General features: G+C 65.5%; 2 protein-coding genes across 2 annotated transcripts; both read right to left on the bottom strand.

The window, feature by feature from the left end:
- Positions 1 to 247: 247 nt before the first annotated feature.
- Positions 248 to 2,419, bottom strand: LOC142403334 (uncharacterized). The gene is made up of 3 exons (XM_075489568.1): positions 2,390 to 2,419; positions 769 to 1,403; positions 248 to 632 (listed from the first exon to the last, which is right to left on the bottom strand). The coding sequence occupies exons 1-3, from the start codon at positions 2,417 to 2,419 to the stop codon at positions 263 to 265; spliced, it is 1,035 nt and encodes a 344-aa protein (XP_075345683.1). The 3' UTR covers positions 248 to 262.
- Positions 2,161 to 11,896, bottom strand: GTF2H4 (general transcription factor IIH subunit 4). Its single transcript, XM_075489567.1, has 11 exons — positions 11,892 to 11,896; positions 9,798 to 9,894; positions 9,614 to 9,702; positions 8,330 to 8,438; positions 8,147 to 8,215; positions 7,088 to 7,171; positions 6,673 to 6,805; positions 6,250 to 6,380; positions 4,813 to 4,860; positions 4,580 to 4,658; positions 2,161 to 2,689 (listed from the first exon to the last, which is right to left on the bottom strand). Exons 1-11 carry the CDS (start codon positions 11,894 to 11,896, stop codon positions 2,517 to 2,519), a joined length of 1,017 nt encoding a protein of 338 aa, XP_075345682.1. The 3' UTR covers positions 2,161 to 2,516.
- Between the last annotated feature and the right edge of the window lie 187 nt (positions 11,897 to 12,083).

The following is a 12,083-nucleotide window of genomic DNA, read 5'->3' as shown; positions in this document are numbered from 1 at the left end:
TCCTTTTTTCCCCCAAAATCCCTCATTTTTCTTAAAAAAAAAAAAAAAAAAAAATCATTTTCCCCTCCGAACCCCCCCACTTTCTACCCCAAACCCACTCCTGCTCAAGCCCTTTTCCTCACAAAAAAACCCCTTTTTTTTGCTCCGACTCGCCCTTTTTCTCTTCCAAATCCTTCATTTTTGGGAAAAATAAACCCTTTTCTCAAAACCGCCGCTTTTTACCTCAAATGTCACTTTTCTACCCGGGTGGCTCCAAGCACTTTCATTTGTGCTCTTCAAAAACCCACCCTAAGAAATGGCCTCGGGATTTGGGGTGCTGGGGACCCAAGGGATTGGGGTGCCCAGGCACTGAGGGATCGGGGTGCTCAGGATTGGGGTGCCCTGGCCTCAAGGGATTGGGGTGCCTGGGTCCCAAAGGATTGGGGTGCCTGGAATCAGGGTGCCCAGGACCCAAGGGACTGGGGTGCTGGGACCCCAAGGGATCGGGGTGCCCAGGATCAGGGTGCCTGGGTCCCAAGGGATCGGGGTGCCCTGGCCTCAAGGGATTGGGGTGCCCAGGATGAGGGTGCCTGGGTCCCAAGGGATCGGGGTGCCCTGGCCTCAAGGGATTGGGGTGCTCGGCATCAGGGTGCCTGGGACCCAAGGGATTGGGGTGCCCAGGACCCCAAGGGACTGGGGTGCTGGGACCCCAAGGGATCAGGGTGCCCTGGCCTCAAGGGATTGGGGTGCTCAGGATCAGGGTGCCTGGGTCCCAAGGGATCGGGGTGCCCAGACCCTGAGGGATTGGGGTGCTTGGGATCAGGGTGCCCAGGTCCTAAGGGATTGGGGTGCCCTGGCCTCAAGGGATTGGGGTGCTTGGCATCAGGGTGCCCAGGCCCTGAGGAATTGGGGTGCCTGGGACCCAAGGGATTGGGGAGCTGGGACCCCAAGGGATCGGGGTGCCCAGGATCAGGGTGCCTGGGTCCCAAAGGATTGGGGTGCCTGGAATCAGGGTGCCCGGGTCCTAAAGGATTAGGGCACCCCAGACTCAAGGGATTGGGGTGCTGGGGCCCCAAGGGATCAGGGTGCCCTGGCCTCAAGGGATTGGGGTGCTTGGGATCAGGGTTCCTGGGTCCTAAGGGATCGGGGTGCCCAGACCCTGAGGGATTGGGGTGCTCAGGATCAAGGTGCCTGGGTCCCAAGGGATTGGGGTTCCCTGGCCTCAAGGAATTGGGGTGCTTGGCATCAGGGTGCCCAGGTCCTGAGGGATTGGGGTGCCTGGGACCCAAGGGATTGGGGAGCTGGGAAGGGATCGGGGTGCCCAGGATCAGGGTGCCTGGGTCCCAAAGGATTGGGGTGCCTGGAATCAGGGTGCCCAGGACCCAAGGGATTGGGGTGCTGGGACCCTGAGGGATTGGGGTGCCCTGGCCTCAAGGGATTGGGGTGCTCAGGATCAGGGTGCCTGGGTCCCAAGGGATCGGGGTGCCCAGACCCTGAGGGATTGGGGTGCTTGGGATCAGGGTGCCCAGGTCCTAAGGGATTGGGGTGCCCAGGCCCTGAGGGATCAGGGTGCTCAGGGTTGAGGCCTCTGGGTCCCAAGGGATTGGGGTGCCCTGGCCTCAAGGGATTGGGGTGCTTGAGATCAGGGTGCCCAGGTCCTAAAGGATTAGGGTGCCTGGAACTGGGGTGCCCCAGACCCAAGGGACTGGGGAGCTGGGACCCCAAGGGATCGGGGTGCCCAGGATCAGGGTGCCTGGGTCCCAAAGGATTGGGGTGCCTGGAATCAGGGTGCCCGGGTCCTAAAGGATTAGGGCACCCCAATCCCAGGCACCCAAGACTCAAGGAATTGGGGTGCTGGGGCCCCAAGGGATGAGGGTTCCCTGGCCTCAAGGGATTGGGGTGCTTGGGATCAGGGTGCCTGGGTCCTAAGGGATCGGGGTGCCCAGACCCTGAGGGATTGGGGTGCTCAGGATCAGGGTGCCTGGGTCCTAAGGGATTGGGGTTCCCTGGCCTCAAGGAATTGGGGTGCTTAGCATCAGGGTGCCCAGGTCCTGAGGGATTGGGGTGCTTGGGATCGGGGTGCCCTGGCCCCAAGGGATTGGGGTGCCCAGGATCAGGGTGCCTGGGTCCCAAGGGACTGGGGTGCCCTGGCCTCAAGGGATTGGGGTGCCTGGAGGGATTAGGGTTCCTGGGATTGGGGTATTTGGGGTCAGGATGCTGGGGCCCCAAAAGTTTGGGGTGCCTGGGTCCTGAAGGATTGGGGTGCCTGGGCCCCAAGAGGTTGGGGTGCCTGGGCCCTGAGGAATTGGGGTGCCTGAAACCGGGGTGCCGAGGACCAAGGTGCCAAGGCCCCGAGGGACGGGGGTGCCCCAACATCGAGGAATCGGGGGTCACCCAGAGATCAAGGCACCGAGAAAGAGGGAGAAGTGGGGTACCCCATCACCCCGGAACGGGGGGACCCCGAGAGCGCGCTTGCCGAGGGGAACGGGGGGCTGGGGGAGGGGGGGGAATTGGGGTCCCCCCCGGGGCCGCCAGCGTTAAGCGTTGTGTTTCTGCCTCTTCCAGAAGCGCTTGACGTCGGGGTGCCCGCCGGGGGTCACCACCATCAGCCGTCGGCCGGGGTTCTCGAAGACCAGCACCCCCAAAGCTCGCGCGTGGTCCCGCAGCACCTCGAAATCCACCTGCGACAGGAACTGGTTGTACAGGACTCCTGGAGAGGGGGGGACACACACACGGGGGGGGGGGGGTGTCAGCGGTGCTGGGGACACCCCTCCCCACCCACACACACACCTTGGGGACTGTCACCTCCCCCTGGGGACCCCCCGTCCGCCTGATGGCGGCCAGCACCTTGTGGGGGTCCCCTGGGGTGGGCACCTTCTGCCGGGGATCTGTCCCTCCTTGGGGACCTCAGGGGCTGTCACCTCCCCTTGGGGACATACCCAGGGTTGTCACCTCCCCTTGGGGACCTCAGGGACTGTGCCATCCCCTCGGGGACCTCCCCAGGGCTGTCACCTCCCCCTTGGGGACCTCAGGGACTGTGCCATCCCCTCGGGGACCTCCCCAAGGCTGTCACCTCCCCCTTGGGGACCTCAGGGACTGTGCCATCCCCTCGGGGACCTCCCCAAGGCTGTCACCTCCCCCTTGGGGACCTCAGGGACTGTGCCATCTCCTCGGGGACCTCCCCAGGGTTGTCACCTCCCCTTGGGGACCTCAGGGACTGTGCCATCCCCTCGGGGACCTCCCCAGGGCTGTCACCTCCCCCTTGGGGACCTCAGGGACTGTGCCATCCCCTCGGGGACCTCCCCAAGGCTGTCACCTCCCCCTTGGGGACCTCAGGGACTGTGCCATCCCCTCGGGGACCTCCCCAAGGCTGTCACCTCCCCCTTGGGGACCTCAGGGACTGTGCCATCTCCTCGGGGACCTCCCCAGGGTTGTCACCTCCCCTTGGGGACCTCAGGGACTGTGCCATCCCCTCGGGGACCTCCCCAGGGCTGTCACCTCCCCCTTGGGGACCTCAGGGACTGTGCCATCCCCTCGGGGACCTCCCCAAGGCTGTCACCTCCCCCTTGGGGACCTCAGGGACTGTGCCATCCCCTCGGGGACCTCCCCAAGGCTGTCACCTCCCCCTTGGGGACCTCAGGGACTGTGCCATCTCCTCGGGGACCTCCCCAGGGTTGTCACCTCCCCTTGGGGACCTCAGGGACTGTGCCATCCCCTCGGGGACCTCCCCAGGGCTGTCACCTCCCCCTTGGGGACCTCAGGGACTGTGCCATCCCCTCGGGGACCTCCCCAAGGCTGTCACCTCCCCCTTGGGGACCTCAGGGACTGTGCCATCCCCTCGGGGACCTCCCCAAGGCTGTCACCTCCCCCTTGGGGACCTCAGGGACTGTGCCATCTCCTCGGGGACCTCCCCAGGGTTGTCACCTCCCCTTGGGGACCTCAGGGACTGTGCCATCCCCTCGGGGACCTCCCCAGGGCTGTCACCTCCCCCTTGGGGACCTCAGGGACTGTGCCATCCCCTTGGGGACATACTCAGGGTTGTCCCCTCCCCTCAGGGACCTCAGGGACTGTCCCCTCCCCTCGGGGACCTCCCCAGGGCTGTCCCCTCCCCTTGGAGACTGTCACCTCCCCTCGGGGACCACCCCAGCGGCTGTCACCTCCCCTTGGGGACCTCTCCAGGACTGTCACCTCTCCTGAGGGACTGTCACCTCCCCTTCCCATCCCTTGGGGACCCTAGGGACTGTCACCTCCCCTCGGGGACTTCTCCAGGGCTGTCACCTCTCCTCAGGGACTGTCACCTCCCCTTCCCATCCCTTGGGGACCCTAGGGACTGTCACCTCCCCTCAGGGACTTCTCCAGGGCTGTCACCTTGCCTTGGGGACATCGAGGACAACATTGGGACACCCGAGGCTACCACCTTCCCTTAGCTGTCCCCCCCACTTGGGGACACCCTAGGGATGCCAGTTCCCCCGGGGGACTCCCCCAAAAAGCCCTGGGGACACCCCAGGGATGCCACCTCCCCCCTTGGGGACACCGGGGTGACACCAGGGGACACTGGGGGGGGGGTGTGTGTGCCTGTGTCACCCCCCCCTCGCCTCACCCTCGGAGAAGCGCAGCCGGTCCCGCTCCAGCTCCCACAGACGGATCTGGTCGGTGATTGTGGGGGGCAGCACCGGGGTCTGGGGGTGCAAGGGGGACGTGGAGCCAGGCGTCCGGGACCCCCCCAGGGGACCCAGGTGTCTGGGGACCCCCCCCCCCCCCCCCATATCCCCTGGCGGGGGGGACCCCGAAATCTGGGACCCCCCCCACCCACCCAGCAGTTTGGGCACCCACCTGCTTGGCCATGACGGGGTGCGCCCGGGTGCGGAGGAAATGGATGATCTGGGGGGGGGGGGGAATGTTAGTGGGGGCACCCCAATATCCTCGGGGGCACCCCAATGCACCCAGCACCCCCAGGGGTACCCCAACATCCACAGGGGCACCCCAATATTCCTTCAAAGCACCCCAGTGCCCCCAAAACTCCCTAAGGGACCCCAATAGCCCCTGGGGAAGCCCAGGGGGTACCCCAATATACTCAGGGGCACCCCAATGCACCCAGCACCCCCATGGGTACCCAAACATCCGCAGGAGCACCCCAATATCCCTCTGAGGCACCCCAATGCCCCCAAAACCCCCTAGAGAACCCCAATACCCCCAGGGGCACCCCAATATCCCTCATTGATGTATCCCAATACCCCCAGCACCCCCAGGATCACCCCAATACCCCCAGCACCCCCAGGATCACCCCAATACCCCCTGTGGGGCACCCCAATACCCCCAGCACCCCCAGGAGCACCCCAATACCCCCCTGTGAGGTACCTCAATACCCCCAGCACCCCCAGGAGCACCCCAATACCCACCTGTGAGGTACGCCAATACTCCCCGCCCCCCCAGGAGCACCCCAATACCCCCCATGAGGCACCCCAATAACCCCAGCACCCCCAAGGGCACCCCAATACCCCGTGTGAGTCACCCCAATAACCCCAGCACCCCCAAGGGCACCCCAATACCCCCAGCACCCCTGGGACACCCAAATACCTCCCTGTGAGGTACCCCAATACTCCCAGCCCCCCCAGGAGCACCCCAATACCCCCCGTAAGGCACCCCAATACCCCCAGCACCCCCAGGGGCACCCCAATACCCCCTGTGACGCACCCCAATACCCCCTGCGAGGCACCCCAATACACCCAGCACCCCCAGGGGCACCCCAATACCCCCCTGTGGGACACCTGAATACCCCCAGCACCCCCAGGAGCACCCCAATACCCCCCTGTGAGGCACCCCAATACCCCCTGTGAGGCACCCCAATACCCCCAGCAGCCCCTGGGACACCCCAATACCCCCTGTGGGGCACCCCAATACCCCCAGCACCCCAAGGAGCACCCCAATACCCCCCTGAGGCACCCCAATACCCCCTGTGAGGCACCCCAATACCCCCAGCAGCCCCTGGGACACCCCAATACCCCCTGTGGGGCACCCCAATACCCCCAGCACCCCCAGGAGCACCCCAATACCCCCTGTGAGGCACCCCAATACCCCCAGCACCCCTGCGACACCCCAATATCCCCTGTGGGGCACCCCAATCCCCCTCTGTGAAGCACCCCAGGGCCCCCCATCCCTCTCGGGCATGTCCCCACATCCCCACCTGGTGATGGCCACCCACGCCCCGTGTCGTGTCCCATCCCGTCCCCCCCCCGGCCCCGTGCGCGCGTCCCCTCGCCGCGTCCCCACCTGGTCGGCGGTGATGCCGTTGGCGATGGCCGCCTGCACGCTGTCCCTTGTCACCTGGGCCACCACCAGGTTGGGGAAGCGATAGAGGAGCTCGGAGAAGAGGGCGATGAGGGCGATCTGCAGCTCCGAGTCTGGGGTGGGGGACACACACACACACACGTGACAACGGGGACAACGGGGGACATGGGGGACACGATGGCCAAGAGGGGACGAGGGACGACACGGGAACAAGGGGGTCAGGACAGACAGGGGAGGCAGACGCGAAGGATGGGGACGCAAAGGGACACGGGCGACAGAACGGGACAAGTGACAGACAGGGGACACGGGGGGGGGGGGACCTGGACACCTGGGTCCTCTGTGTCACCCCCCCCCCCCGCCCCGTGGGGACAGGGGAGGGGACAGGGCAGGGGACGGGGGTCCCACCTGTGTAGGCGTAGATGCGGTAGTTGGTCTCGACGAGGACGAAGCCGTGAGCGTCGGGCTCGGGGGGGGCCCCCGACGTCCCCGAGGCCAGCGCGATGGCCAGGCGCGTGGGGTAGAAGCGGCGGGACTTGCGCTGGGGGGGGGGACGACGGGGGACACACGGACACACGATGGGGACACGGGACAGACACGCGGGGTTGGGGACAGGGTCAGGGTGGGGACGTGGGGACAGTGACAGGCAGCAAGAACGCGGGGACGGGGACAAGCCCCAATCCCTGAGAGGGTCCTGTCACCCCCCCCACCCCAGTGCCCCCCTCCCTGTCCCCCTCCCTGTGTGTCCCTTGTGCCCCCCCCTTGTCACCCCCTGTGTCACCCCCTGTCACCCCCCCTGTCACCCCGTGTCCCCTCGTGTCACCTTTCTCTGGAAGACGAGCCCGAACTCACGCAGGTGCTGCAGGAAGGTGAGCAGGGACTCGCTCATGCCCTCCACGGAGTAATCCTGGGGACAGCCATTCCCAGTTCCCCCCAGTTAGTCCCAGTTACTCCCAGTAACCCCTAATGCCCCCCAGCCCTCCACGGAGTAATCCTGGGGACAGCCATTCCCAGTTACCCCCAGTTACTCCCAGTTACTCCCAGTAACCCCTAATGCCCCCCAGCCCTCCACGGAGTAATCCTGGGGACAGCTATTCCCAGTTACCCCCAGTTACTCCCAGTAACCCCTAAGGCCCCCCAGCCCTCCACAGAGTAATCCTGGGGACAGCCATTCCCAGTTAACCCCAGTTCCTCCCAGTAACCCCTAAGGCCCCCAGCCTTCCATACAATAATCCTGGGAACTGGTGCTCCCAGTTACCCCCAGTTCCTCCCAGTAACCCCTAAGCCCCCCAGCCTTCCACACAATAATCCTGGGGACTGGTGCTCCCAGTTACCCCCAGTTCCTCCCAGTAACCCCTAAGCCCCCCCCAGCCCTCCACACAGTAATCCTGGGGACTGGTGCTCCCAGTTACCCCCAGTTCCTCCCAGTAACCCCTAAGCCCCCCCCAGCCCTCTACACAGTAATCCTGGGGACTGGTGCTCCCAGTTACCCCCAGTTCCTCCCAGTAACCCCTAAGCCCCCCCCCAGCCTTCCATACAATAATCCTGGGGACTGGTGCTCCCAGTTACCCCCAGTTCCTCCCAGTAACCCCTAAGCCCCCCAGCCTTCCACACAATAATCCTGGGGACTGGTGCTCCCAGTTACCCCCAATTCCTCCCAGTAACCCCTAAGCCCCCCCCGCAGCCCTCCACAGCATAATCATGCCGACAGCCCCCCCCCCCCCAGTTACCCCCAGTTTCCCCCTCCAGTAACCCCCCACCCCTCCCCAGATCAACCCAGGGGGTCCAGGGGGGGGGGTGTCCCCCCCCCAGCCCCCTGGGTGCCCCCCCCTGCCCCACAGCCCCCCCCGAGTGGGGTGTGGGGCCCCCCCCCCCCCCCCACCTTGCCGAGGGTGGAGAAGCTGAGCTGGAAGAGGAAGGAGAGGATCTCCACCAGATCCATACCCCGAGCCTGGAAAAATGGGGGGGGGGGGAGCATTTAAGGGGGGCACTGGGGGATGATTTGGGGGGGGTCCGGTTTTTGGGGGACCCCCTGTTTTTTGGGGGACCCCCCCCCCAATCTTACTTCTGCTCCTCGTAGGTATTGGAGGACGAAATACCAGAGCTGGGCAGGGGTGTCGAGCAGGAGGAACTGGAACCCGGCGGAGGTGATGCACGGCGCTTCCCCCCCCTCGCTGCGGGACCCCGTCAGCGCACCCCCAAAATTGAGGGGGGACCCCCAAAATTGAGGGGGGACCCCCAAAATTGAGAGGGGGGTGTCCCCAAGCCGGTAGGGGACCCCAAAAGCAGCCACGCATCCCTATCCTGAGCCACCCCCCTCCGCAAGGAGCCTGCCCTGAGCCCTGCCGGGGACCCCCCCCGAATCTCTCCTGGGGCACCCCAAATCTCTCCCTGGGACCCCAATATCCCCAGGACCCCCCCCAGTCCTTCCCCAGGGACCCCAAGTCGCACCCTATGGACCCCCAAAATCCCTCCCTGGGACCCCCATACCCCCCCAGAGTCACCCCAATCACCCCCCCCCCCCGGTCTCCCCTCAATCCTTCCCTGGGGTCCCCAAGTTCTCCAGGGGTCCCCAAAATCCCCTCTGTGACTCCCCAGACTCCTGGGGACCCCCCCCCCCCCAAATTCCCCACCCAACCCTCCCGAGACCCCCCCCCCTAAAACCCTCTCTTGCCCCCCCAATCCATTCCTGGAGCCCCCCCCAAATCCTCCAGGCCCCCCTCAAATCCCCCACATCCCCCCCAAAATCGCTCCATGCCCCCCCCAAATCCCTCCAAGCCTCCCCAAAATCCCCCCACGGCCCCCCCAAATCCCCCCATGCCCCCCACCCACCCCTTTCCCAAGCTACCAACTCTCCCAAGACCCCCCTAAAATTCTCCCTCGCCCCCCCCCATTCCTGAGCCCCCCTAAATCCTCCAGATCCCCCCAAATCGCCCCCTTGTCCCCCCCACACCCCTTCCCCACGCTCTCAACCCCCCTAAGACCCCCCCAAATCCCTCCAGACCCCCCCAAATCCTCCCTTGTCCCCCCCACACCCCTTCCCCACGCTCTCAACCCCCCTAAGACCCCCCCAAATCCCTCCAGACCCCCCCAAATCCTCCCTTGTCCCCCCCACACCCCTTCCCCACGCTCTCAACTCTCCTAAGACCCCCCCCAAATCCCTCCAGACCCCCCAAATCCTCCCTTGTCCCCCCCCACACCCCTTCCCCATGCTCTCACCCCCCCTAAAACCCCCCACTAAAACCCTCCCTTGCCCCCTACCCCCCTAAATCCATTCCTGGGCCCCCTCTGCTCCCCTAAATTACCCCCCTAGGCCCCCCCAAATTCCCCCATGCCCCCCCCCCCTCACCTCTTCATGAGCCCAGCCTGAATGAGCAGCTGGGCCAGATCCTGACTCACGGCCGCGCTGGGAGACCCCACCATAAAGTGCAGAATCACCTAAAAATAGGACTTTGGGACCCCCCCCCGGATATCGGGGTCCCCTGGGGACCCCCCCCCCGAATATCGGGGTGTCCCCCCCCCCCAAGGCTCACCTCCCAGCGCTCCTCGGCGTACTTGTCCAGCGCCGGCACGTCGCGGGCGTGCTTGTCCGGCCCCAGCTGGCTCGTGTCGTCCGACCAGGCCTTGCCCCTGCGCCCCGGGACCCTTTAACTCGGCCCCCCCCAACCCCCCCCAAATTGGGAGCACCCCAATATCCCCCCCCTCCTCCCCCCCGGTACCCCCAAACTTCACTACCTGTCCCGGTACCCCCCGTAATTCTCTCGTTATCCCACGTCAGCGTCTGTCACCCCAAGTTCCCCCCCGTTACTCCCCGTCACCCCAAATTCCCCCCCACCCCTGTGACCCCACGTGCCCCCCATTACCCTGTCACCCCAAATTTCCCCCCCACACCCCTGTGACCCCACGTGCCTGTTACCCCCCCTCACCCCAAATTACCCCCGTGACCCCACGTGCCCCCCATTACCCCCCGTCACCCCAAATTACCACCCCACACCCCTGTAACCCCACGTGCCCCCCATTACCCCCCGTCACCCCAAATTACCCCCCGTGACCCCACGTGCCCCCCATTACCCCCCGTCACCCCAAATTACCCCCCGTGACCCCACGTGCCCCCCATTACCCCCCGTCACCCCAAATTACCCCCCACACCCCTGTGACCCCACGTGCCCCCCATTACCCCCCGTCACCCCAAATTACCCCCCGTCACCCCAAATTACCCCCCACACCCCCGTGACCCCACGTGCCCCCCATTACCCCCCGTCACCCCAAATTACCCCCCCACACCCCTGTGACCCCACGTGCCCCCGTCACCCCGAATTACCCCCCCGTGACCCCACGTGCCCCCCATTATCCCCCGTCACCCCAAATTACCCCCCCACACCCCTGTGACCCCACGTGCCCCCCATTACCCCCGTCACCCCAAATTTCCCCCCACACCCCTGTGACCCCACGTGCCCCCCGTTACCCCCCGTCACCCCAAATTCCCCCCCACCCCTGTGACCCCACGTGCCCCCCATTACCCTGTCACCCCAAATTTCCCCCCCACACCCCTGTGACCCCACGTGCCTGTTACCCCCCCTCACCCCAAATTACCCCCGTGACCCCACGTGCCCCCCATTACCCCCCGTCACCCCAAATTACCACCCCACACCCCTGTAACCCCACGTGCCCCCCATTACCCCCCGTCACCCCAAATTACCCCCCGTGACCCCACGTGCCCCCCATTACCCCCCGTCACCCCAAATTACCCCCCACACCCCTGTGACCCCACGTGCCCCCCATTACCCCCCGTCACCCCAAATTACCACCCCACAACCCTGTAACCCCACGTGCCCCCCATTACCCCCGTCACCCCAAATTACCCCCCACACCCCCGTGACCCCACGTGCCCCCCATTACCCCCCGTCACCCCAAATTACCCCCCCACACCCCTGTGACCCCACGTGCCCCCCGTTACCCCCCATCACCCCAAATTACCCCCCCACACCCCTGTGACCCCACGTGCCCCCCGTTACCCCCCATCACCCCAAATTACCTCCCCACCCCTGTAACCCCACGTGCCCCCCATTACCCCCCGTCACCCCAAATTAACCCCCCGTGACCCCACGTGCCCCCCATTACCCCCCGTCACCCCAAATTTCCCCCCCACCCCTGTGACCCCACGTGCCCCCATCACCCCAAATTACCCCCCCGTGACCCCACATACCCCCCATTACCCCCCGTCACCCCAAATTACCCCCCCGTGACCCCACGTGCCCCCCATTATCCCCCGTCACCCCAAATTACCTCCCCACCCCTGTGACCCCACGTGCCCCCTATTGTCCCCCCCTTACCCCATGTCCCCCCCATTGTCCCCCCTTCCCTAATTACCCCACTTGTCCCCCCATGTCCCCCCTCACCCCATGTCCCCCCATTGTCCCCTCCTTGTCCCCCCCCACCCCAGCCCCTCATGTCCCCCCCTTACCCCACGTACCCCCATTTGTCCCCCCCTTACCCCATGTCCCCCCATTGTCCCCCCACTTGTCCTCAGTGTCCCCCATTTGTCCCCCCATTTGTCAACCCATTGTCCCCCCCTTACTCTATGTCCCCCCCTTACCCAATTGTCCCCCCACTTGTCCCCCCCTTACCCCATGGTTCCCCACTTGTCCCCCCATTGTCCCCCCTTGCCCCATTGTCCCCCACTTGTCCTCAGTGTCCCCCCCTTTGCCCCCCCATTGTCCCCCCCTTACTCCATGTCCCCCCCTTACCCCATGGTCCCCCACTTGTCCCCCCATTGTCCCCCCTTGCCCCATTGTCCCCCACTTGTCCTCACTGTCCCC

The sequence above is a fragment of the Mycteria americana genome, unplaced genomic scaffold, assembly GCF_035582795.1.
Source record: "Mycteria americana isolate JAX WOST 10 ecotype Jacksonville Zoo and Gardens unplaced genomic scaffold, USCA_MyAme_1.0 Scaffold_202, whole genome shotgun sequence".
In the NCBI taxonomy this organism is placed as follows: domain Eukaryota; kingdom Metazoa; phylum Chordata; class Aves; order Ciconiiformes; family Ciconiidae; genus Mycteria; species Mycteria americana.
This window is presented reverse-complemented; position numbering and strand designations above follow the sequence as displayed.

Bases quoted from the DNA above. Each gene is read 5' to 3' on its own strand.
- LOC142403334 (XM_075489568.1), bottom strand. From the start codon at position 2,419: ATGGGGTACCCCACTTCTCCCTCTTTCTCG. The intron at 1,404-2,389 runs GTGCCTTGATCT...CCTTGAGGCCAG, and splicing joins CCACTTCTCCCTCTTTCTCG to GGCACCCCAATCCCTCAGGG. The intron at 633-768 runs GCACCCCGATCC...CTTGGGTCCCAG, and splicing joins CCCAATCCCTCAGGGTCTGG to GCACCCTGATGCCGAGCACC.
- GTF2H4 (XM_075489567.1), bottom strand. The intron at 8,216-8,329 runs GTAAGATTGGGG...CCATTTTTCCAG, and splicing joins AATACCTACGAGGAGCAGAA to GCTCGGGGTATGGATCTGGT. The intron at 2,690-4,579 runs GTGAGGCGAGGG...CCCCCTCTCCAG, and splicing joins CCGGCTGCGCTTCTCCGAGG to GAGTCCTGTACAACCAGTTC.